At 42.7% G+C, this 16,175-nt stretch overlaps 3 protein-coding genes across 6 annotated transcripts; all 3 read right to left on the bottom strand.

Moving 5' to 3' along the window:
• Window positions 1-1,623: 1,623 nt before the first annotated feature.
• LOC5512466 (leucine-rich repeat-containing protein 74B) lies at window positions 1,624-4,351 on the bottom strand. Its single transcript, XM_032381881.2, has 2 exons — window positions 4,212-4,351; window positions 1,624-3,572 (listed from the first exon to the last, which is right to left on the bottom strand). Exon 2 carries the CDS (start codon window positions 3,554-3,556, stop codon window positions 2,087-2,089), a length of 1,470 nt encoding a protein of 489 aa, XP_032237772.2. The 5' UTR covers window positions 3,557-3,572; window positions 4,212-4,351; the 3' UTR covers window positions 1,624-2,086.
• On the bottom strand, window positions 4,212-10,568 carry LOC116618343. 3 transcript variants are annotated; one of them, XR_007306730.1, is made up of 4 exons: window positions 8,634-10,568; window positions 8,142-8,338; window positions 4,637-7,642; window positions 4,212-4,533 (listed from the first exon to the last, which is right to left on the bottom strand). XR_007306730.1 is itself a non-coding variant. In XM_032381879.2 (3 exons), the coding sequence occupies exons 1-3, from the start codon at window positions 10,318-10,320 to the stop codon at window positions 6,791-6,793; spliced, it is 2,736 nt and encodes a 911-aa protein (XP_032237770.2). In that variant the 5' UTR covers window positions 10,321-10,568; the 3' UTR covers window positions 4,212-6,790. The 3 variants fall into 3 exon arrangements, 1 of the variants encoding a protein (XP_032237770.2); XR_007306731.1 differs by having other exon boundaries at window positions 4,212-5,473; window positions 5,575-7,642; XM_032381879.2 differs by having other exon boundaries at window positions 4,212-7,642.
• Window positions 10,569-12,009: 1,441 nt separating this feature from the next.
• LOC5512467 lies at window positions 12,010-15,050 on the bottom strand. 2 transcript variants are annotated; one of them, XM_048722638.1, is made up of 3 exons: window positions 14,785-15,050; window positions 13,262-14,439; window positions 12,010-12,526 (listed from the first exon to the last, which is right to left on the bottom strand). In XM_048722638.1, the coding sequence occupies exons 1-2, from the start codon at window positions 14,926-14,928 to the stop codon at window positions 13,291-13,293; spliced, it is 1,293 nt and encodes a 430-aa protein (XP_048578595.1). In that variant the 5' UTR covers window positions 14,929-15,050; the 3' UTR covers window positions 12,010-12,526; window positions 13,262-13,290. The 2 variants fall into 2 exon arrangements, with proteins under 2 accessions (XP_048578595.1, XP_001632800.2); XM_001632750.3 differs by having other exon boundaries at window positions 13,262-15,050.
• Window positions 15,051-16,175: the final 1,125 nt, after the last annotated feature.

Below are 16,175 nucleotides of genomic sequence, written 5' to 3'. Positions count from 1 at the left end.
AGACATTGTCAATTGCTATTTTGCTAATTTATTCAAAGTTGAAAAACCGCTCTTAACATCCATCAGATTCGTAAAAATAAATCTAAAGCTGTCAACAAAACACTAAATGAACCTTGGTTCTTATTAAAGAAATCATTGGTCCTTATTGGTTTCTTATTTTATTTTTCTTTTGCTATATTTTTAACCAGCAGGTGTTTAGGCAAAGCGTTTTGTTTGGATTTATTTTTTTTTTCTGAGACAATTAAGTTTCATATCATGTTGGTTTGTTTTTTATTCTAATTTTGGCACAAGCTTATCAGCTATCTCTACGATGATTTTACGGATTAAAAATATTAATAAAGAAAAAAACAACCTTTTTTTCAATTCAAAGAGAATACTTTTGGTCACAAGTTCCACTTTTATCCCAAAGAGTAGTTCCAGAAAATGTCCATAACCCCTGGAAAAAAAAATAATTACAGTAACTGTTAAGGAAAAAGTGCATCATATTGGCCCTTATAGTAGCTCGCGTATTTTGGACGAAGGTTTAACCCATTGACTCCTGGCTATTTTTGAGCTGAATTTACAAAAAATAGACTAAAAACAGATACCCCCCCCCCCCCCACTATTCTGAGTTTTATACAGCCCGTCAAAGTCAAACACAGCTGCACCTAGTCAGCGGTATCCAAGCTTTCCAACAGTGCTTTGCGGTCCCCACTTTTAATCCCTCGTCTTTGTGCTGAAGCCAGCACAAGTTGATGGTTGCTTGTATTTTTCATCAAAAATACAGCTATGAGCATATTAGGAGAGTGTCTCAGGACATCATAAAGTCTTTTGGGGCATAATTGAGTGCTTTGCTTATGGATATTTGCAAGCAAAGGTGGATTCATGATAATTTTTTCTTGTTTGGCTTTGCCTGGATGAGAAAATAATTTTCTAATGAATCACCACAGCTCTCCTAAATGCTGTCTTTTCTGAAACCAAATTGATTGCAAAATTGTTTACACTGCTATTCTGGGTCTGTATGACCTGGAATTGATTTGTTTGGCTTCGGGGTGAAAAGACTTATAAAAAACCATCTGACTTTGGGGAGAGGAGTGTTGAATGGCCCTCCCCTCGTGAATTTTCCCCTGGATCTCCCAGAATGCTTTGCAATACGTAAAGACATCTTCGTGGTTGTACAAGCCTTCAAGGGGTGGACATTGTGTTTTGAGGCCATGGAAATGTACCTGGAGGATCAGAATAAAGGTATCTATTTGTGTCTTGAGCTGTGTTTGCTGATCTCTCTCCCTTGTGTGGTATTTTGAGCGTTTTATTGAGAGGGGTGATTCTGCTTTCCCCCCCTTGTTTGATTTGAGATTTGTCAAAGAACCTGTGCTATTATTTGGCTTAAGAGTAAATGCCAACATCTTGGTTGGATGCATATCTGCAAGACCATTTATCCCTTAGACTGATGCCTGAGTATCTTCATCTCGTTGTGTTTATTTTGCATTTATGAATTTTTTGGGTTGTGGGTACTTCCCAAAGCCGGTACAGGCCGGTTGAGGGGTCAATTGGTTAAATATCCTGTAGAAAGACATTTGAGAATATATACAACTGTACGACAAATATCGCGAGCTAAAATTGAAGGGAAAAGAAAAACGTACAAAGTGTTGAAGTAGACTTTATTGACGCTTTATTACTTTACTTACACAATAGTCCTACAGTGCAACGCCCAAGTACTACCTTTAGAAAAACTTCGCGAGAATCTACCCCCTTGTTTAGGTAAAATTGCAAAATCTTTTCTTGCCGAAAACGTGAAATACCTACCATTTAAGAATTAGAAAAGTTTACGTAAATTGACTTCAAACGTAATTATGCCAAAAAAAGTGAAAGATGTTTTAGCTTATAAAGTTTCTTGGGAAGAAAGTCGCAAAAGAAAAAAAAAATATTGGATGTAGCAATTCTTATCTCCGACATGGCCTGGAGGGATTGGAGCGGGAGTCTTGACCCTTGGCTTTTTACAGGCCGTGTTTTGGTGGTCAAATAGACAACTAAAAGCTAATGCAGAATGGATACATACCCGGTAGTTTCTATTGTTTGGTATCACTAATACGTGGCTAGAATTTTATCAGGACATTTTTACGAACTCACTATAGTCAATTTCACCATCGCCATCTGTATCCAACATTTCGACTAGTTTATCCAGATAATAATCATTCATCACTTTCAGCCGCTTCATTCCCTCGGTAAACTCAGCTCTGGTGAGGCTATCCCTAAACTGTTCATTCTCGTCCAGACGCTTGAACAGATCAGAGGAGTGAATCTTATGCTTGTCGAGATATTCCTTAAGGAACTCGAAAGGGTTGATCTCAGCCTTCTTGGAGGAGAACGTGTCCTTTTTCTTGCAGCCATAATCAATATTCAACATCTCATTTTCGGATAAACATTGTTTTAATAGCTTGACGCAGTCCGATCCGATTCGAACGTCGACGATTTTAAGATTCATCAAAGCGCATTGCTTTTTCTTGATGTTCTCGGCGAGTTTGGTGACTCCCCTGTCTCCATTCAACGCAGGGTTACGGTTCAGGTTAAGCTCCTCTAGAGTGGTGTTTCCGTTAAGTCCATTCGCTATGTTTAGTATCCCTCGATCCGTAAGCCTGTTGTTGCTCAGGTTTAGCACTATAAGACTTGTATTGTGCTCAAGAGCTTCCATCAGATCCTCCGTCCCGAAATCATCGAATCCATTCCAGGAAAGATCCAGCATTTCCAGAGTGTCATTGACCCGAAGGCTTCTGTGAATGCCTTGAGCCCCCCTTCGTCTGATCTGATTCCAGCTCAAGTTAAGTTCCGTTATGCCATTGTTATAACTCAATGCGGCGCCTATAACCTCTCCTGCTTTCTCCCCAAATTTATTATAACTTAAATTTAAATAACGCAACGTCGAGTTATTCCCAATCGCATCCGCCAAAATTTTAGCATCCTTATCCGTCAGTCCATTCCCAGACAGATCTAGCCGTCGGATTACCGTATTTTCCACTAAAGCGTTAGAAATAGCGGACACGCCCTCTTTTCTTATGTTGTTATTAGCCAAGTCAAGTTCTTTGAGAGACTTGTTAGAGACCAACACCTTACCCATATAGACAGATCCCTTCGCGCTTAAATCATTGAATGACATTTGAACCTTCGAGGTCGAGTCAGTGCTCCTAAGTATTGAAGCAACAGCTTTCGTTCCCAGAGCTCTGAGATACCTGTGGTTTATTTTGACCTCTTCTGCACCAATCTCCTTGCCAAAGCGTGAGACGGGGATGACCCCTAGGTCGTTACAAATCTTTTTGTAATCTTTCTCGTTTTTGACGTTGAGCGGGAGGTCTTCATCCTCGCTACTGTCCTCTAAGTCGGTGTCCCAGTGCGAGCTTGAGTTTGAAAGGGTCTCGTCCAAGTCCGCAAGCGTATCCCCTTGTAGCGCTTGAATTGTGTTCTCGACCTTCTTGATGGTGTTAGAAGCACTGGAACAGGCAGAGCGCACGGCATGCGCGCATGACCGAGGCTTGGATTGGCCGCTGTACTGGCTATTCTGACTGCCTTTTCGACGCTGCATATTTAGTCCTTTTTATCTGTAAGAAAGTAGAATAATAATTGTTTAAAATAACCCTATTTTAATTTTTAAACTTTGTCAGTGTAAAAGGCAAACGATTGTTACAAGACCAAAAAGCTGCATAGGGGTATCAATAGTTCGTATAAAATAAATGTGATAGGTCACTCCACGCCGTGGGGATAAATTACTCCCACGGGGTGTCATAAGGTTTGGACATGTTCTCCTCCTCTACTGTACTGTGGGTTCTGCTCAAATATAACACTCGTCAGTACCTTATGATAATTTAGGTCCATTCATGTATTTAACGTGTTTACTAGCTTTGGTATGATCTCAGTTGTTTAAAGTTTTAAATTTTCTTCCTTAAAAAATTGTTTTTCTCTAGGCTGCTAAAAGCTTGAGTGAGAATGTGTCAAATTGTATATATGAGCTTGTCCGCGAGCTGTTATTATTAACGCCTCGTTTACAATGCATACGAAGCCACTCTAGAAAACAAAGCAGGCGTTTATTACAAAGCTATATACCTCCACGGCACAGCAAATAAATCGGTGATTCTACTTCAGGTCATGCAAGCTTCATAATAATAAATCTAATAGCTGAGCCTTTTTCAATTTGTTTAGTGGGAGCGTGTTATTTTACAATCAACGATTTAGCAACCTACCTCTAATGTTTCCTGCCACTTTGGCTTTGATGTCCTTGAATTCGTAGTTTGTTTATCATATCAAGGATAAGACAAAAAACTTCACAGTTTGTTTCTGATATGATTGTTGCCTGTTGAATGTTCTCAGTCCTTCATTATTTCAACTTCCGATTCAAATTTTCTGTCCAATGTCCGTGTGTCTTGCCATAACCGCATAAACGCCAGCAACGTACAAGTACGAACTGGAATAAGGCCAATACTCGAGTGATACAGGACCCGAATTCACCCGCTTTTTATATCGCTGAAATCTTGACCTTGCTTATGTCAATACTTCCCAAGCACTCTGCTCGAGTCAAAAGAGACGATCATTTATAATGATATCCTGTTCTCATCGCGATGTCAGACTTAGGGATACTTGAGACAGGCTTTAAATTACAATAACTTACCAAACAAAATATTTTCAAGACCAGGTCCTGCCGTCTCTCAATGTTACTGACTTTACAAGAATCCTGTTCATGTAGATATAGAGTTGACGACTGTAAACTTAGTCTCAAGCTTTCTGTAGATCTCAGTGACGTCAAAGCTTTAAAACAAAGTACCCAAAAGAAGTAAACTTGTCCACCAAATCTATACGACTTGTGTACATGGAAGGCTTCTTCTAAAGGAGGTGCTTGGTCACCCTAGCCCGAGTACTGGACAACACTAGAGTGCTAACTTTGTTATGGTAACGGGCTATACAATGTGCTAATGACTTGTTCCTAGTCAAGCATATCTTTGAACTACTTGTTTGCTGTGTGATCCCAGGGGAATATCATAGTTAACGCACGCGGTATTTCAATTATAGACCATGCTTTTAAATAATCAATTTTACGCACATAGAGGTACTTAATGACAGTGCAAAATATACAAACTCGGAAAACGTTATTCAAAGCAACGATAAATTTGTTTATAGATTGCCCTAGAACTGCTTATTGTTTATGGAAAAGTTCATAATCGACAATTTAGTCTATAACAAGAAAAAATGATTCTGTAGACAAAAGTGTACAGAGTTAATGCAGAACCAGGCAGCGAGTTTCAAAAATGCCCACGAAATATGTAAAAAAAAAAGAGGTGACGGTGAGCTCAAATGACAGATCCCGTCCAGCATTTAAGGGAAAATAAATATAAAACAAAAATATTTCGGCTGTTTAGTATATTTGTGGGTTTTTCAAATTATACATAATTCACACATATCACTTCAAATATAATACTGAGATACTGGACCTATGCCTCGTCACAAGTACCTGTTACATGAAAGGGTCTCACCGTTATTCGTACATGCACCATTTCATACGGAGATCTGTGCATATTTTTTGTACTCTGCTCGATGCCTCGTCACAAGTACCTGTTACATGAAAGGGTCTCACCGTTATTCGTACATGCACCATTTCATACGGAGATCTGTGCATATTTTTTGTACTCTGCTCGTTTTCTTTATTTCAATTTCTTGAAACCTTGCTCTAGTTTTAGCTTAGTTTTCCTTGGTCGAACTTTTTTTGAAGAAATTAACGAACCCGCATACATCAAATGGTCCGTCGATGTTGACGTGCTAGAACTAGAAAAAGAAATCTAAGATTGTTTTTACTTCAAGCAATTTTAGAGCGAGTAGCCATCAAAAGTAAGAAACACAATCATTTGGCTTTGGTGTATTTTGAAAGGTATGAATTTATCGAATAAGCAGTGTTAGTGCTTCGTTCAATGACAAATTTTGATTGAATCCCAAGTAAAAACTTAACCAGAACATTTCATTTATCCTTAAAGTTCTTTACCAAGACAATTTCTGCATCACTTTAGGAGACTTTGACATTGATTTTATCCCGTAAAAACTTTACCAGAACATTTCATTTATCCTTAAATTTCTTTAACCAACATAATTTCTGCATCACTCAAGAAGACTTTGACGTTGATTTGCTCCATATTTTTTGACGTCGGACACATACTGCTCATTTCTTTCATAAGGACCTTCAAAATACTACCAAAGAAAAGATTTATGGTGTCAACATTTTCAGTAAAAATATTTTTGGCCAAGTATTGCTCGGATCTCTAAAATAACCTGTCAAAAACTAAAAATAATTAAACATAACTTTTTCAAGAAACTTTAGTTAGATCAGCTCCTTCCGATGCGATTTGAAAATCGGAATATATCGGACTCTTTATGAGAAGCACCCGGTACTTAGTCGTGATTAAGTTTGTAACTTTCGGCAGTTAATCGTGACTTCGAATTCAGTTAGTGGTGCCACTCGTAAACTATTGAGTGCGTGAAATTATTACATTGATGAGGACTGAAATGATAACATCATCCAGAGGCGTAGCCAAGGGCGTAACTAGGGGGCCCGCCCCTCCCCCCCCCACCTTTTAGAAGCCAAAAATACAGTAAATGTATGAGACATTATCTAAAATACAGGAGAAAATGCCTTGAAAGTCCTTTTTGGGCCCCCTCTTGTCAAAAATCCTGGCTACGCCGCTGTGATCAAAGCAGGATCCCCTATTATACCATCAACTCCAATATATAATACTATGCTACTATCCACAAGTTCTATATGCTTTAACGACCCACTAACTTAAGTCTCAAGGGGTCTTGATGGAATGTCATTATGTCTGTCTCTCATCTTTCGCTCTGTGCTCGGCTTCGCGATGCGACTTCGGCTAATATCGTGATTGTGGGACCTACGAGCGCCCTCTGCCGTATTGGCTTCGACAGTTATCGGACCGAAGCCGAGGTCATCCGAGTCGACCAACGTCTCACCTCGGTTGCTCGGGACCTCTTTATCGCTGTACGATCCATCTACCGAGACACTTTCGTGTCCGTAAGGCTCTCGGTAATAGCTCGCGTCGTCCTCGTCTCCCTCTTCGTCTTCTTCTTCGTCGTCGTCATAGTCACGTGGCCGATGAAGGCGTCTCCGGAATAGTGGGTGCCTGTGCGGTTTCCGTCTATAGTGTGGATGCTCGAATTCCACTGGACTTCTATAGTCTTCTTTGAAATATTCGGGGCTTACGTTTGCCGTATCTTCAAACGTGCCTTGCTGACCGATACCACCACGGGCTAAAGGCGGCGCGGTTCTCAAAGAAGAGAAGCGAGGCCGTATGGGTGGGGAAACATATGAAGAACGCAGCATGGGTAACCGCTCCTGCATAAATGGTGACGTCATTCGTTGTTGAGGCAACTGTGGTGACGTCATCATTCTTGGATTATCCAAAGGAGAAATGTAGTTGGCATTCAGCGCACCTAAGTTTAATCTTTGGAGAAGGGGATTAGACGATTGCTGTGTTGACGCGAGGGACTGTTCCAGACCTTGCAGTTGGGGTAACATGAAGGGCTGCTGGACAGGCAGGTCTGCTATCGGACTCGCCGGGTTAGGCTGGAGGGAGTTTCCGAGGATCAGCTCTCGTTTGTATTGGTTGATGAGATCATCCTGAAAAGGGGACATCCCAGTTAGAATAACAGGAGTCATCGGTAGCCAAAGTTAAGAAGAATACTCTATTAATAACTTATTTGTGTTGTAGATCACATATATGCAGCATAGGTATTTGAACCGCCATCTTCGAAGAAATTTAAGGTAAGCTTTTTCGTGTGGCCATCAAGATAGATTTCATCAATACAATTATAAATCACTTTTTACTTTACCGAGACATGGCTATTATGAAATATATTGCAACTCGATATGAAGTAAGTGTATTGCGGTATTATTTGCGTCATTTGGTGTTGGTCGTGTAGCAGTTCTCAGAAGATTTCACCAGAAGATTTTAATTGGATTGTTGCATCACAGACAAAACAATGGGAAAAGCAGTAAAATGGGAATAAAAGAACACATTGAGGTAATCAACTAATAATAATTAACTAGACCTTATTTTGGGAAACATGCCATTTTTTTGCTCTGTCTGAGCGGGCTGCTTTATTGCTGTGTGTTCTACCTGCAAGCCCTGTAATGCGCCAAGGTCCAGACCACCTTGGTCTTCAGCGGGAAGGAGAAGTTGGCGCTTGGTTCGCTTGGATGGCTCTGGTACCTTGCTCTTCTTCTTGTCCTTCGATCCTGGAACCTTGGACTTCTTCCGCATACCATCCAGCCCAAGCCCCATGTAGGGCGACGCGTACGGCGACTGCTGGGTAACTGATACGCAAAACAAACAGTCACAAGAAACTCAAATAAAAGAGAGAAAACGAAATCGTGGCATATATTCTAAACATATGGTCTTGTGCTAGAGCAGTTGCAGCCGAGACGTTGTGCTCTCATTTCTACAATGACTAGACCAACCCCTTATGTGGTAATGGGACTTTTTGGGACTTTCGACCTTAATAAGTAATAGGTGTCTCTAGGATTTCCTGAGGGGGGTGGGGGGTAAGCCTAGGTACACGCTTCATCATTGACACTTTTTTCTCTTAATGGCGACAGTAAACTAACTCACCCATCCCTTGATATCCACCAAGTGACGTCATAGGACTGCCCCCGTACATCTGCGCCAGCGACATTTTGTTACTCTGTAATGGCTTCAGTCCTAGAAGACCGCTGTACAAACTGCTCAAAGGCGACTGGTCACTGGACGAGAGGGCACTGGGATTGAGACCCAGTCCGGCGAGCGCGGAGTACGGGTTGCTAACAAATGAGCGAGTGTAGCCTCGAGAAGTCTCCGATGAGCCGCCGAGTGCCCCGAGACCCTGCAATCCCTGATCGCCGAATGGGCTTATAAGTCCGCCCGTCCCACCCTGACTGTATCCTCCGACTGAGGAGAGACCCAAGGGGCTGTATTGTTGGGGGTAGGATAGTGGATTTGTGTTGGAAGGTTCGTTGTATCCTGTTATTGAACTAAGACCGATCTTTGAGGCTAAAGAAGAAAGCGACGGGGAGACACCGCCATAGCCTGAAAGACCCCCAAGACTACCCCCTGTTAAACCAGCCAAGCCCCCTAGGCTACTCCCCTGGGAACCACCATATCCTGACAGTCCCCCGAAGCCACCCCCCTGTGGACCACCATAGCCGGCTAACCCCCCGAGACCACCATCCTGAAATCCTGCAAACCCAGGAATGAGTCCTCTTGCCAACGGCGCCCTCTGTAGCATCCTCGACCTCGAGGGCAAGGCTCCGTATGGGCTCAAGGATGGATATCGCGGGGAAAACCCATATCCTCCATAAAGTCCAACTAGATCTTGGGTATGGTAGCCCTGTGGTACACTTTGAATAAATTGTCTTTTGCGGCTGTTCGTATGGTGATTATTGGGTCTTGGGATTCCTGATTTGAAATTGCTCTTTAAAGGTGTTCCTCCTGTTTTTTCATGCGCATGTACATGTGGAATCTCTTGGCGTTTAGCATAGCCGGGGTAAACAGGCAGTCCGGTTGGGGCTCGTGCTATTTCACTTCTCTTGTTGTTATTTCCAGCAGCAATAGGTATCACGTTGCGGATGTTAGCTACTTTACCTCTCTGAATACTGCTTGCATATTTTGGCAGCATCATAGGGCTAGCGTGCGGTATCACAACTCTCCTATTGCTCCAAGGGTTATTAACAGCTCTATTATTAGTATTCGCTACTCCGTCCATTCTACCATACGCGGGTGTATAAGGCACTCCAGTTCGCACAAAAGGCCTTGAGTTTTGCAGCCACTGTTTCTGATTAACAAACCCTTGCCGACTCGCTCCTGGATTCCTTTGATTTGAAGATGATACCGGCTGTAAATACCACCTCTTTTGGTTTTCAGTTCTATAAGAACTTGGCTTCGCAAGCTGATTTCTACGGAGCCCGGAGTCAAATCCGCCAAAAGGCGAAAACGGATATTGCGGCCCTAAGTAAGACATTGCCGGCTGGCGGTGCACAATTGGCGGCTGGGAGTAATGCGGCGCTAGTTGTATTGAGGGATGGAATATCGGTATTGCAGGAGCACCTGGCTTGGCCACGACTTGTAAAGACGCTGGTTTAGCATTGACTTTGACGCCGGCAGGGTTAGCATTGACCTCTATTTCTGCGGCTTTGTCATCGACTTGAAAATGTGAAGGCTCACCAGTCTGTGTGATGGTCCCCTCGGGAGAAGGTCTTGAGGAAACGCCACAGAAAACCGCTACAACTAACATCCATCCCAAACCACGGCTTTTATCCTTCATACTTCTACTAACTAGTTCTTAAGAAAACATGAAGCTATCCCCGTCTGGGTGAGGAAAATAACAATTTTCAGGAATAGTTATTGAGTTAAAAAACCAAAGCTGCGATTTAAAGAGAATCCCTTGAAAATGACTTAATGGGCAAGGGATCAATAATGTAGGAGCTAAGGTTGACCGGTGGTATATTAACGCGGTCGACACCCACTTTGGTTTTTGATTCATTTGAGCGACACTTTGTTGCCCGTGACAGAACGACACATACAGTTCACTTGATAACATGCCAAGACAAACTATACAAGTTAAGTTTCCAATAGACAGTCTGAGAAAAAACATTCAATTTGACAAAAACATTCAATAATTACGTCAAAATGGACTTTGTCATAAGACCTTTAGTGTCATGTCTTATTGAATGTCTGTTGCAGTCATGGGAAGACCTACAGCAGTGTTCCTACAGCTATGTAGCCATCTACGGTCCGCCATTCATATTCCTTATTAAAGCATCTTCATTGGTCATGACCACCTCTCCGCAAGGCGCTGACCGATAAAAAAAGCGCCAAATGTAATTCGCGACTTGCACTAAAAAAATAACGTGACTTCTTGGGTGGCAAAATCGCGCGCGATCCGGCTTTTAGCGGCAAAATAACACTACAACAAAAGCAACTTATCCAGCGCTTAGGAATCAGCCAGTAAGTTTCTTTGACATAGACGACTTATTTTCATTGAAAGCTTTCACTTTTTGTCGCTCTTTGGCGTGGCGGGCGCAGCCATTTCTTTGTTTATTTTGGCTTGTATTTGCCACTCATTGTTACGTGACTTCTTAGTGAAGGTCGCCTATACCGTTTGTTTGAACGACGGAAGCTTAGAAAGCGGTTTATTAGCAGTGTAATTGATTGACAATAGTTTGCAGAATTATAAAAAATCGAGTAATAGGAAAGCAAACAATCATTTGGAAGTCTGTAATGATGTGTCTGGTGCTTGCTAGCTTTTCGCTAAAAGGGGTTTGGCTAAGTGCCCTTTGGGCAGCCAAAGGAGGGGTGGGGTGTAACCCCCCTAAAATATCCCCCCTAGATCCGCTACTGCTGCTAAGACAGAGCAAGAGCTGTAAGTAGGACTATGAAGTTGACCCGTAACCACCAGGATGAATAGTCACCTCTTTGGCAAGTGTCACTAATACTATGGCTACCTTAATTAAAGCGATATTTTTCTTTTTATTTTGTGTGTTTTTGTTCGCACCTGAGCCTCCCATTTTTCCCCAAAAAAATTCATTAAAACAGCGACACATCTTATTAAATGTTGCGAGTGTTTTACAAAGTGACTGGGAGATGTTCTCCTTTAAGCCAACTCTCATAACCCCCGAAAAAACCGCTTACAGCACTAACAATTGGGAAAGTTACAACTCTTGAAGTTGAAGTTAAAAGTTTATGTTTGCATGGTGTTTCAAAATTTGTTCAGAAAATTTGTTCCAATTCTGGATGAAAACAGAAAGCAACGTGTGAGGCTGGGCCCTTTTTTTTCTCTCGCACATTCTGGTCACGGAAACTAGAGAAGAGTAGAATTCAGCCAAGTACCGATCTAGGTGGAACTTCACATTTATAGCGAAGTAATCATATAAATACAAGACAAGATGCGTGTGATAAATGATTCTTTGTCGAGTAACAAATATAGAACGAGGAGATAAAAAAACGTAAGCAATTTCACGAATTGGCTTTATTCAGGTAAACAACATAATTTACCAATAAAGGTTATCAGATATAAGTGATCTAGAAATCTGAATATTCTACTACTCCACTTTTTATCTCTGATCTTCCTCGCCGTAGAATACAGCGTTGTGAATTCAATAGTTGTTCCACAACTTCTTGTTGCACATTGTGGAATACATTTCTACTATTCCAAGAATAGCAACGGGTAAACTATTCCAAGAATAGCAACGGGTAAAGATGTGTAAACCATCATTTGCAAAATCATCAATAACCATATGAGAAGACTGCCAATTTTATGGCCAATGTAATTAGAATTTACGTGTTACAAAAAGAGGAAAACAAGAAAGCGAGGTTTAGAGTCAGACACCCTGCGCTGGAAAAAAAAAACTTTCAATGTGAAATGCTATGGTATCGATCTTTGGATAGCTTCGCTGATAAAGTTTGTACAGATGTTGTTGAGTGGGTATTATCCATGGATGCCCTGGACTGATGCCCATAAGCCACTCTACCTGCAAGAAAAGGTAAGGATAGTCAGAGTTTTCCAGGGAAAAGTAACGTGGTACGTGTTGTTTCAGGGAAAAGTTAAATGGGTGAGTGTTGTTTCAGGAAAAAGTAAGGTGGGTCCGTGTTGTTTCAGGAAAAGGTGAACTGGGCGAGTGTCTTTTTCAGGGAAAAAATAATGTGGGGGAGTTTTTTTCCTGGGGAAAAGCAAGATAAGTGAGTGTTTTTTTATTTCAGCGAAAAGAGGTCTGGGTAGGTGTTTTGTAAGAAAACAAGATCTGAAAAAGTTCTTGTTAAGTGTTTTGAAGTTCACAGTCAAGCAGCAGACCCCTCGGTTGATTGTGCCAAGTAAAATGAAAGACTGCACGGTTGGGTGAAACATTGTGTGGGACACCTCAGTCGAGGCTGAAGAATGTAAATGATGACGATCGATGTTGTTGTCATCGCCATCGCGTTTACTATTTTTTCGGCAGTCATCAGCATATCATCTTTAGCAATACATTACTTTCGTCACAGAAATCGACAATTTCATAATGAATACATAAATGGTTTGTTGAGTCAATAGTAGCTGGCCAATCATTGGTCCTATCTTGCTTGACACTGTTTGTCTTTAACACTTTTGAATTGCTAGAAATACTAATTCTGTTTAGTGGCTAAGAAGAGGAGAGAATTGCCAACATGCTTCACATTCTCATACCCTCGATACTGACCCTGAAGATGCTAACAAGTACTGTCCAACTTACCTATAAGATGCGCATGCCTAGCATGCAATTTACACATACACGTGGTATTCCATTGGAATCTCTGATCGCGTATGCTTGGGTACTTCAGACCTCATAGACTCTCCCATTCCTTGTTGCGCACCTCCGAATCCACCAAGTCCTCCCAGTCCACCCATAGATCCTCCGGCCATAGAGGCTCCGCCCATCGACCCTCCACCCATCTCGTTCATGCCTGCCATTCCTTGGCTACCTAGGTTCCCGAGGCTCATTCCTCCGTTATCCGCGAAAGAGTTGGTTGCACCACCAAGATCAGCTCCTCCGAGGCTTCCACCAGCGATTCCAGCCAGACTGTCGCCACCAGCATTCATCTCAGAGTTGCCATTCTCGGAGAATGAGGGACTGTAGTTGTCACCGCCGAAGGATTTTCCGCCAAGATCGCCCAGGCTCTCGCTGAGGCCAGGGTCAGCGAAACCCTGGTCTGGGGAGTGTCCGCTCTTGGGGTGCACGAAGATAACCGAGTCGCCGTTAGGTCCAGAATTAGCGTTCGAAAAAAGCTGTCGTTTGGCCTTTCCTTCAATGACAGACCTGAGAGTGATCTTCCTCTGGGTGGGTTTGTCTTCTGGCTCGTCCTCTTGGATCTCCTCGGCCTTTTCCTGTTCATCACTGGGCGTGTCCTCATTCTCGTTGTTCTCCTCGTGGTCCTCAGCGTCCTCCTCTTCCTCTTCGTCCTCGTGGGGGATCATCGCCCTCTTCCATGATCCATATGGATGAACGATATGAGGCTGGTGAATAACGATTGGCGGCCTGTGGTAGATGGTGGGTGGGGACGTCACGTGGACGGCCGGGAAATGATTACCCGCGTTGACGATCGGGATTGGAGGGCCGAGGTGCACTGCAGGAACGTGTGGTCGTACATGTATCGCGGGCACGTGAGAGGGAACGTTAATCACCGGGACATGGGGGCCAATGTGTACTGCGGGAACATGTGGACCAATATGAACAGGAGGGTAATGAGGGCCTACGTGAATAGGAGGCGTGTGAGGTCCAACGTTAACGGTGTGTGGGAATGGGTGCCATCCGTACCACTGGCGCTTCTCTCTGACTGGAGAATCCCTTCTGTATCGTCCGTTGTCTTCCGGGATAAAAGACCGTTTACCGTAGTACCCTCCATAGCCATAACCGGGGTGAGCGAAGTGTGGCTGGTGGAAAACAATAGGCGGTTGGTGGTAGACGGTAGATGGCGACATTACATGCACCGGGGGGCCAGTCAATGCATGAACAGCGTGCAGAGGCGGGGTCATATGAACGAAGGGCACATGGGGCCTGACGTGAAGCAGGGGTGCGTTGGTACCAAAATGAAGACTTGGTACCCGTGGGCTGAGATGTACGGCTGGTACGTGAGGTCCAATATGGACCGGGGGTGCGTTAGGTCCAATGTTCAGCGGAGGGCTATGAGGGCCCAACACTGCCGTGTGCTCATAAGGGTGAAAGCCTTGTAAATGTGGATAAGCAATAACTTGAAGTTTGGAAGGTTTAGCTTGTACCTTTACTCCGTCGGTATCAGCGTTGACAACAAGCTCTGGGGGCTTCTCGTGGACCGAGTACCCATCACGCCTTTCTCGATCCTCCGCGGCAACACCGAGAATTAAAACAGCCAGGCACAAGCCCAAACTGCAAAGGGCCCTCATAATATAAAACACCTTTCGGCCCTTCTTGGTTATTTAAACACGTCGAGCGCTAGTCAAAATACTGCGACGAAAACCGTAGTGGTTTAGCGTTGCCGCAATGACTTCAGTTTGAGAGAATTCTCCGTAATGATTTAATCTTGTGTCATCAAATCACGTGGCGCTTACCAGTGGGTAAAGAGGCTATTCAGAAAGCGACAGGCAAAACAATGAGCACACCAGCCATTTTACAATCGGTTACAGGTGAACGCAGTGACTCGAGATATGAAGCACTGACCCTGGAGTCATCGACCTCAATCACTCTTGATCATGATAAATATTTTAGGGAAATAGCTCAATAGGTCGGCGTTCGCATAACTGGACGCAAAATCTAAGGGGCGTTTGTAAATTCCTCCAATAACAATCAACACTATGTTGTATTTGCTCCCAGGCACTATTCGGTAGAATTTAACTCTGTTTGTATAATCTCTATGGATTGTTTTTGTCGTTTGTTTATCATTTCATAGACTAAACATTTCTGATTGGATAATTCAAAAGTAGAGAAACGCGTAACGGAATAATTAATGGTAATTCCAAAACAGAACATACAATTCTCTCTTATTGAGGGATATTTCTTTGTTACCCTTTCTACCCTTTTACCGAAGTAAGCGAACTTTAAAGGGAAACTGAACGGAGGTTTTTTTTGGATATTTCATATTTGTTTACGATTCTGTCATTCATCCCCTAATTTGGGGGTGAAGGTTAAGGTGTTTTGAACTATATTGTCTACATAACCATGAACCAAGTCTCGTTGGACTTCAACGATTAACTACTATAACAGATTTTCACGTCTATTTAACGCGCCTCGTCTCTCTCTCTCTGACTTTTTGCGTTTTTCGTTCTCGAAAACATGAAAGTATTTCAACGCGATATACTTCAAAATACCACAGGTAATAAAGCGCGGCGCACAATAGCGAAATAAAGACTTAGGCGCGCGCTGTTCTTATGTGTACATTCGCGACATAACAACATAACATCGACATACGATACGGGCATAACGACAGAAGAGAATAAAAACATGTTTCTTTCTCTTCTGACGTTATGTTGTTATGTCTTTACGTCGTTATGTCGCTATGTTCCATAACGGACGTGCTACGTTCCACTGCGGCTTCCTGCCACATGAGTATTACCATGGCAACTGTATAAACTATGCTATTTTATTCAAATTCAAGATTAAAAGAGCTGTCTTCTAGATATATTCCCGGCAGTAC

Source organism: Nematostella vectensis, chromosome 15, assembly GCF_932526225.1.
Source record: "Nematostella vectensis chromosome 15, jaNemVect1.1, whole genome shotgun sequence".
In the NCBI taxonomy this organism is placed as follows: Eukaryota; Metazoa; Cnidaria; class Anthozoa; order Actiniaria; family Edwardsiidae; genus Nematostella; species Nematostella vectensis.
The sequence above is the reverse complement of the archived record's forward strand: the minus strand, read 5'-3'. Positions and strand labels throughout refer to the sequence as shown.

Excerpts from the sequence above, each read along its gene's own strand:
- LOC5512466 (XM_032381881.2), bottom strand. The coding sequence starts at position 3,556 with ATGCAGCGTCGAAAAGGCAGTCAGAATAGCCAGTACAGCGGCCAATCC.
- LOC116618343 (XM_032381879.2), bottom strand. The coding sequence starts at position 10,320 with ATGAAGGATAAAAGCCGTGGTTTGGGATGGATGTTAGTTGTAGCGGTT. Across the intron at positions 8,339-8,633 it reads TGGTGGATATCAAGGGATGG|TTACCCAGCAGTCGCCGTAC; the intron begins GTGAGTTAGTTT and ends TTTGCGTATCAG. Across the intron at positions 7,643-8,141 it reads GCGCATTACAGGGCTTGCAG|GATGATCTCATCAACCAATA; the intron begins GTAGAACACACA and ends TCCCCTTTTCAG.
- LOC5512467 (XM_001632750.3), bottom strand. The coding sequence starts at position 14,928 with ATGAGGGCCCTTTGCAGTTTGGGCTTGTGCCTGGCTGTTTTAATTCTC.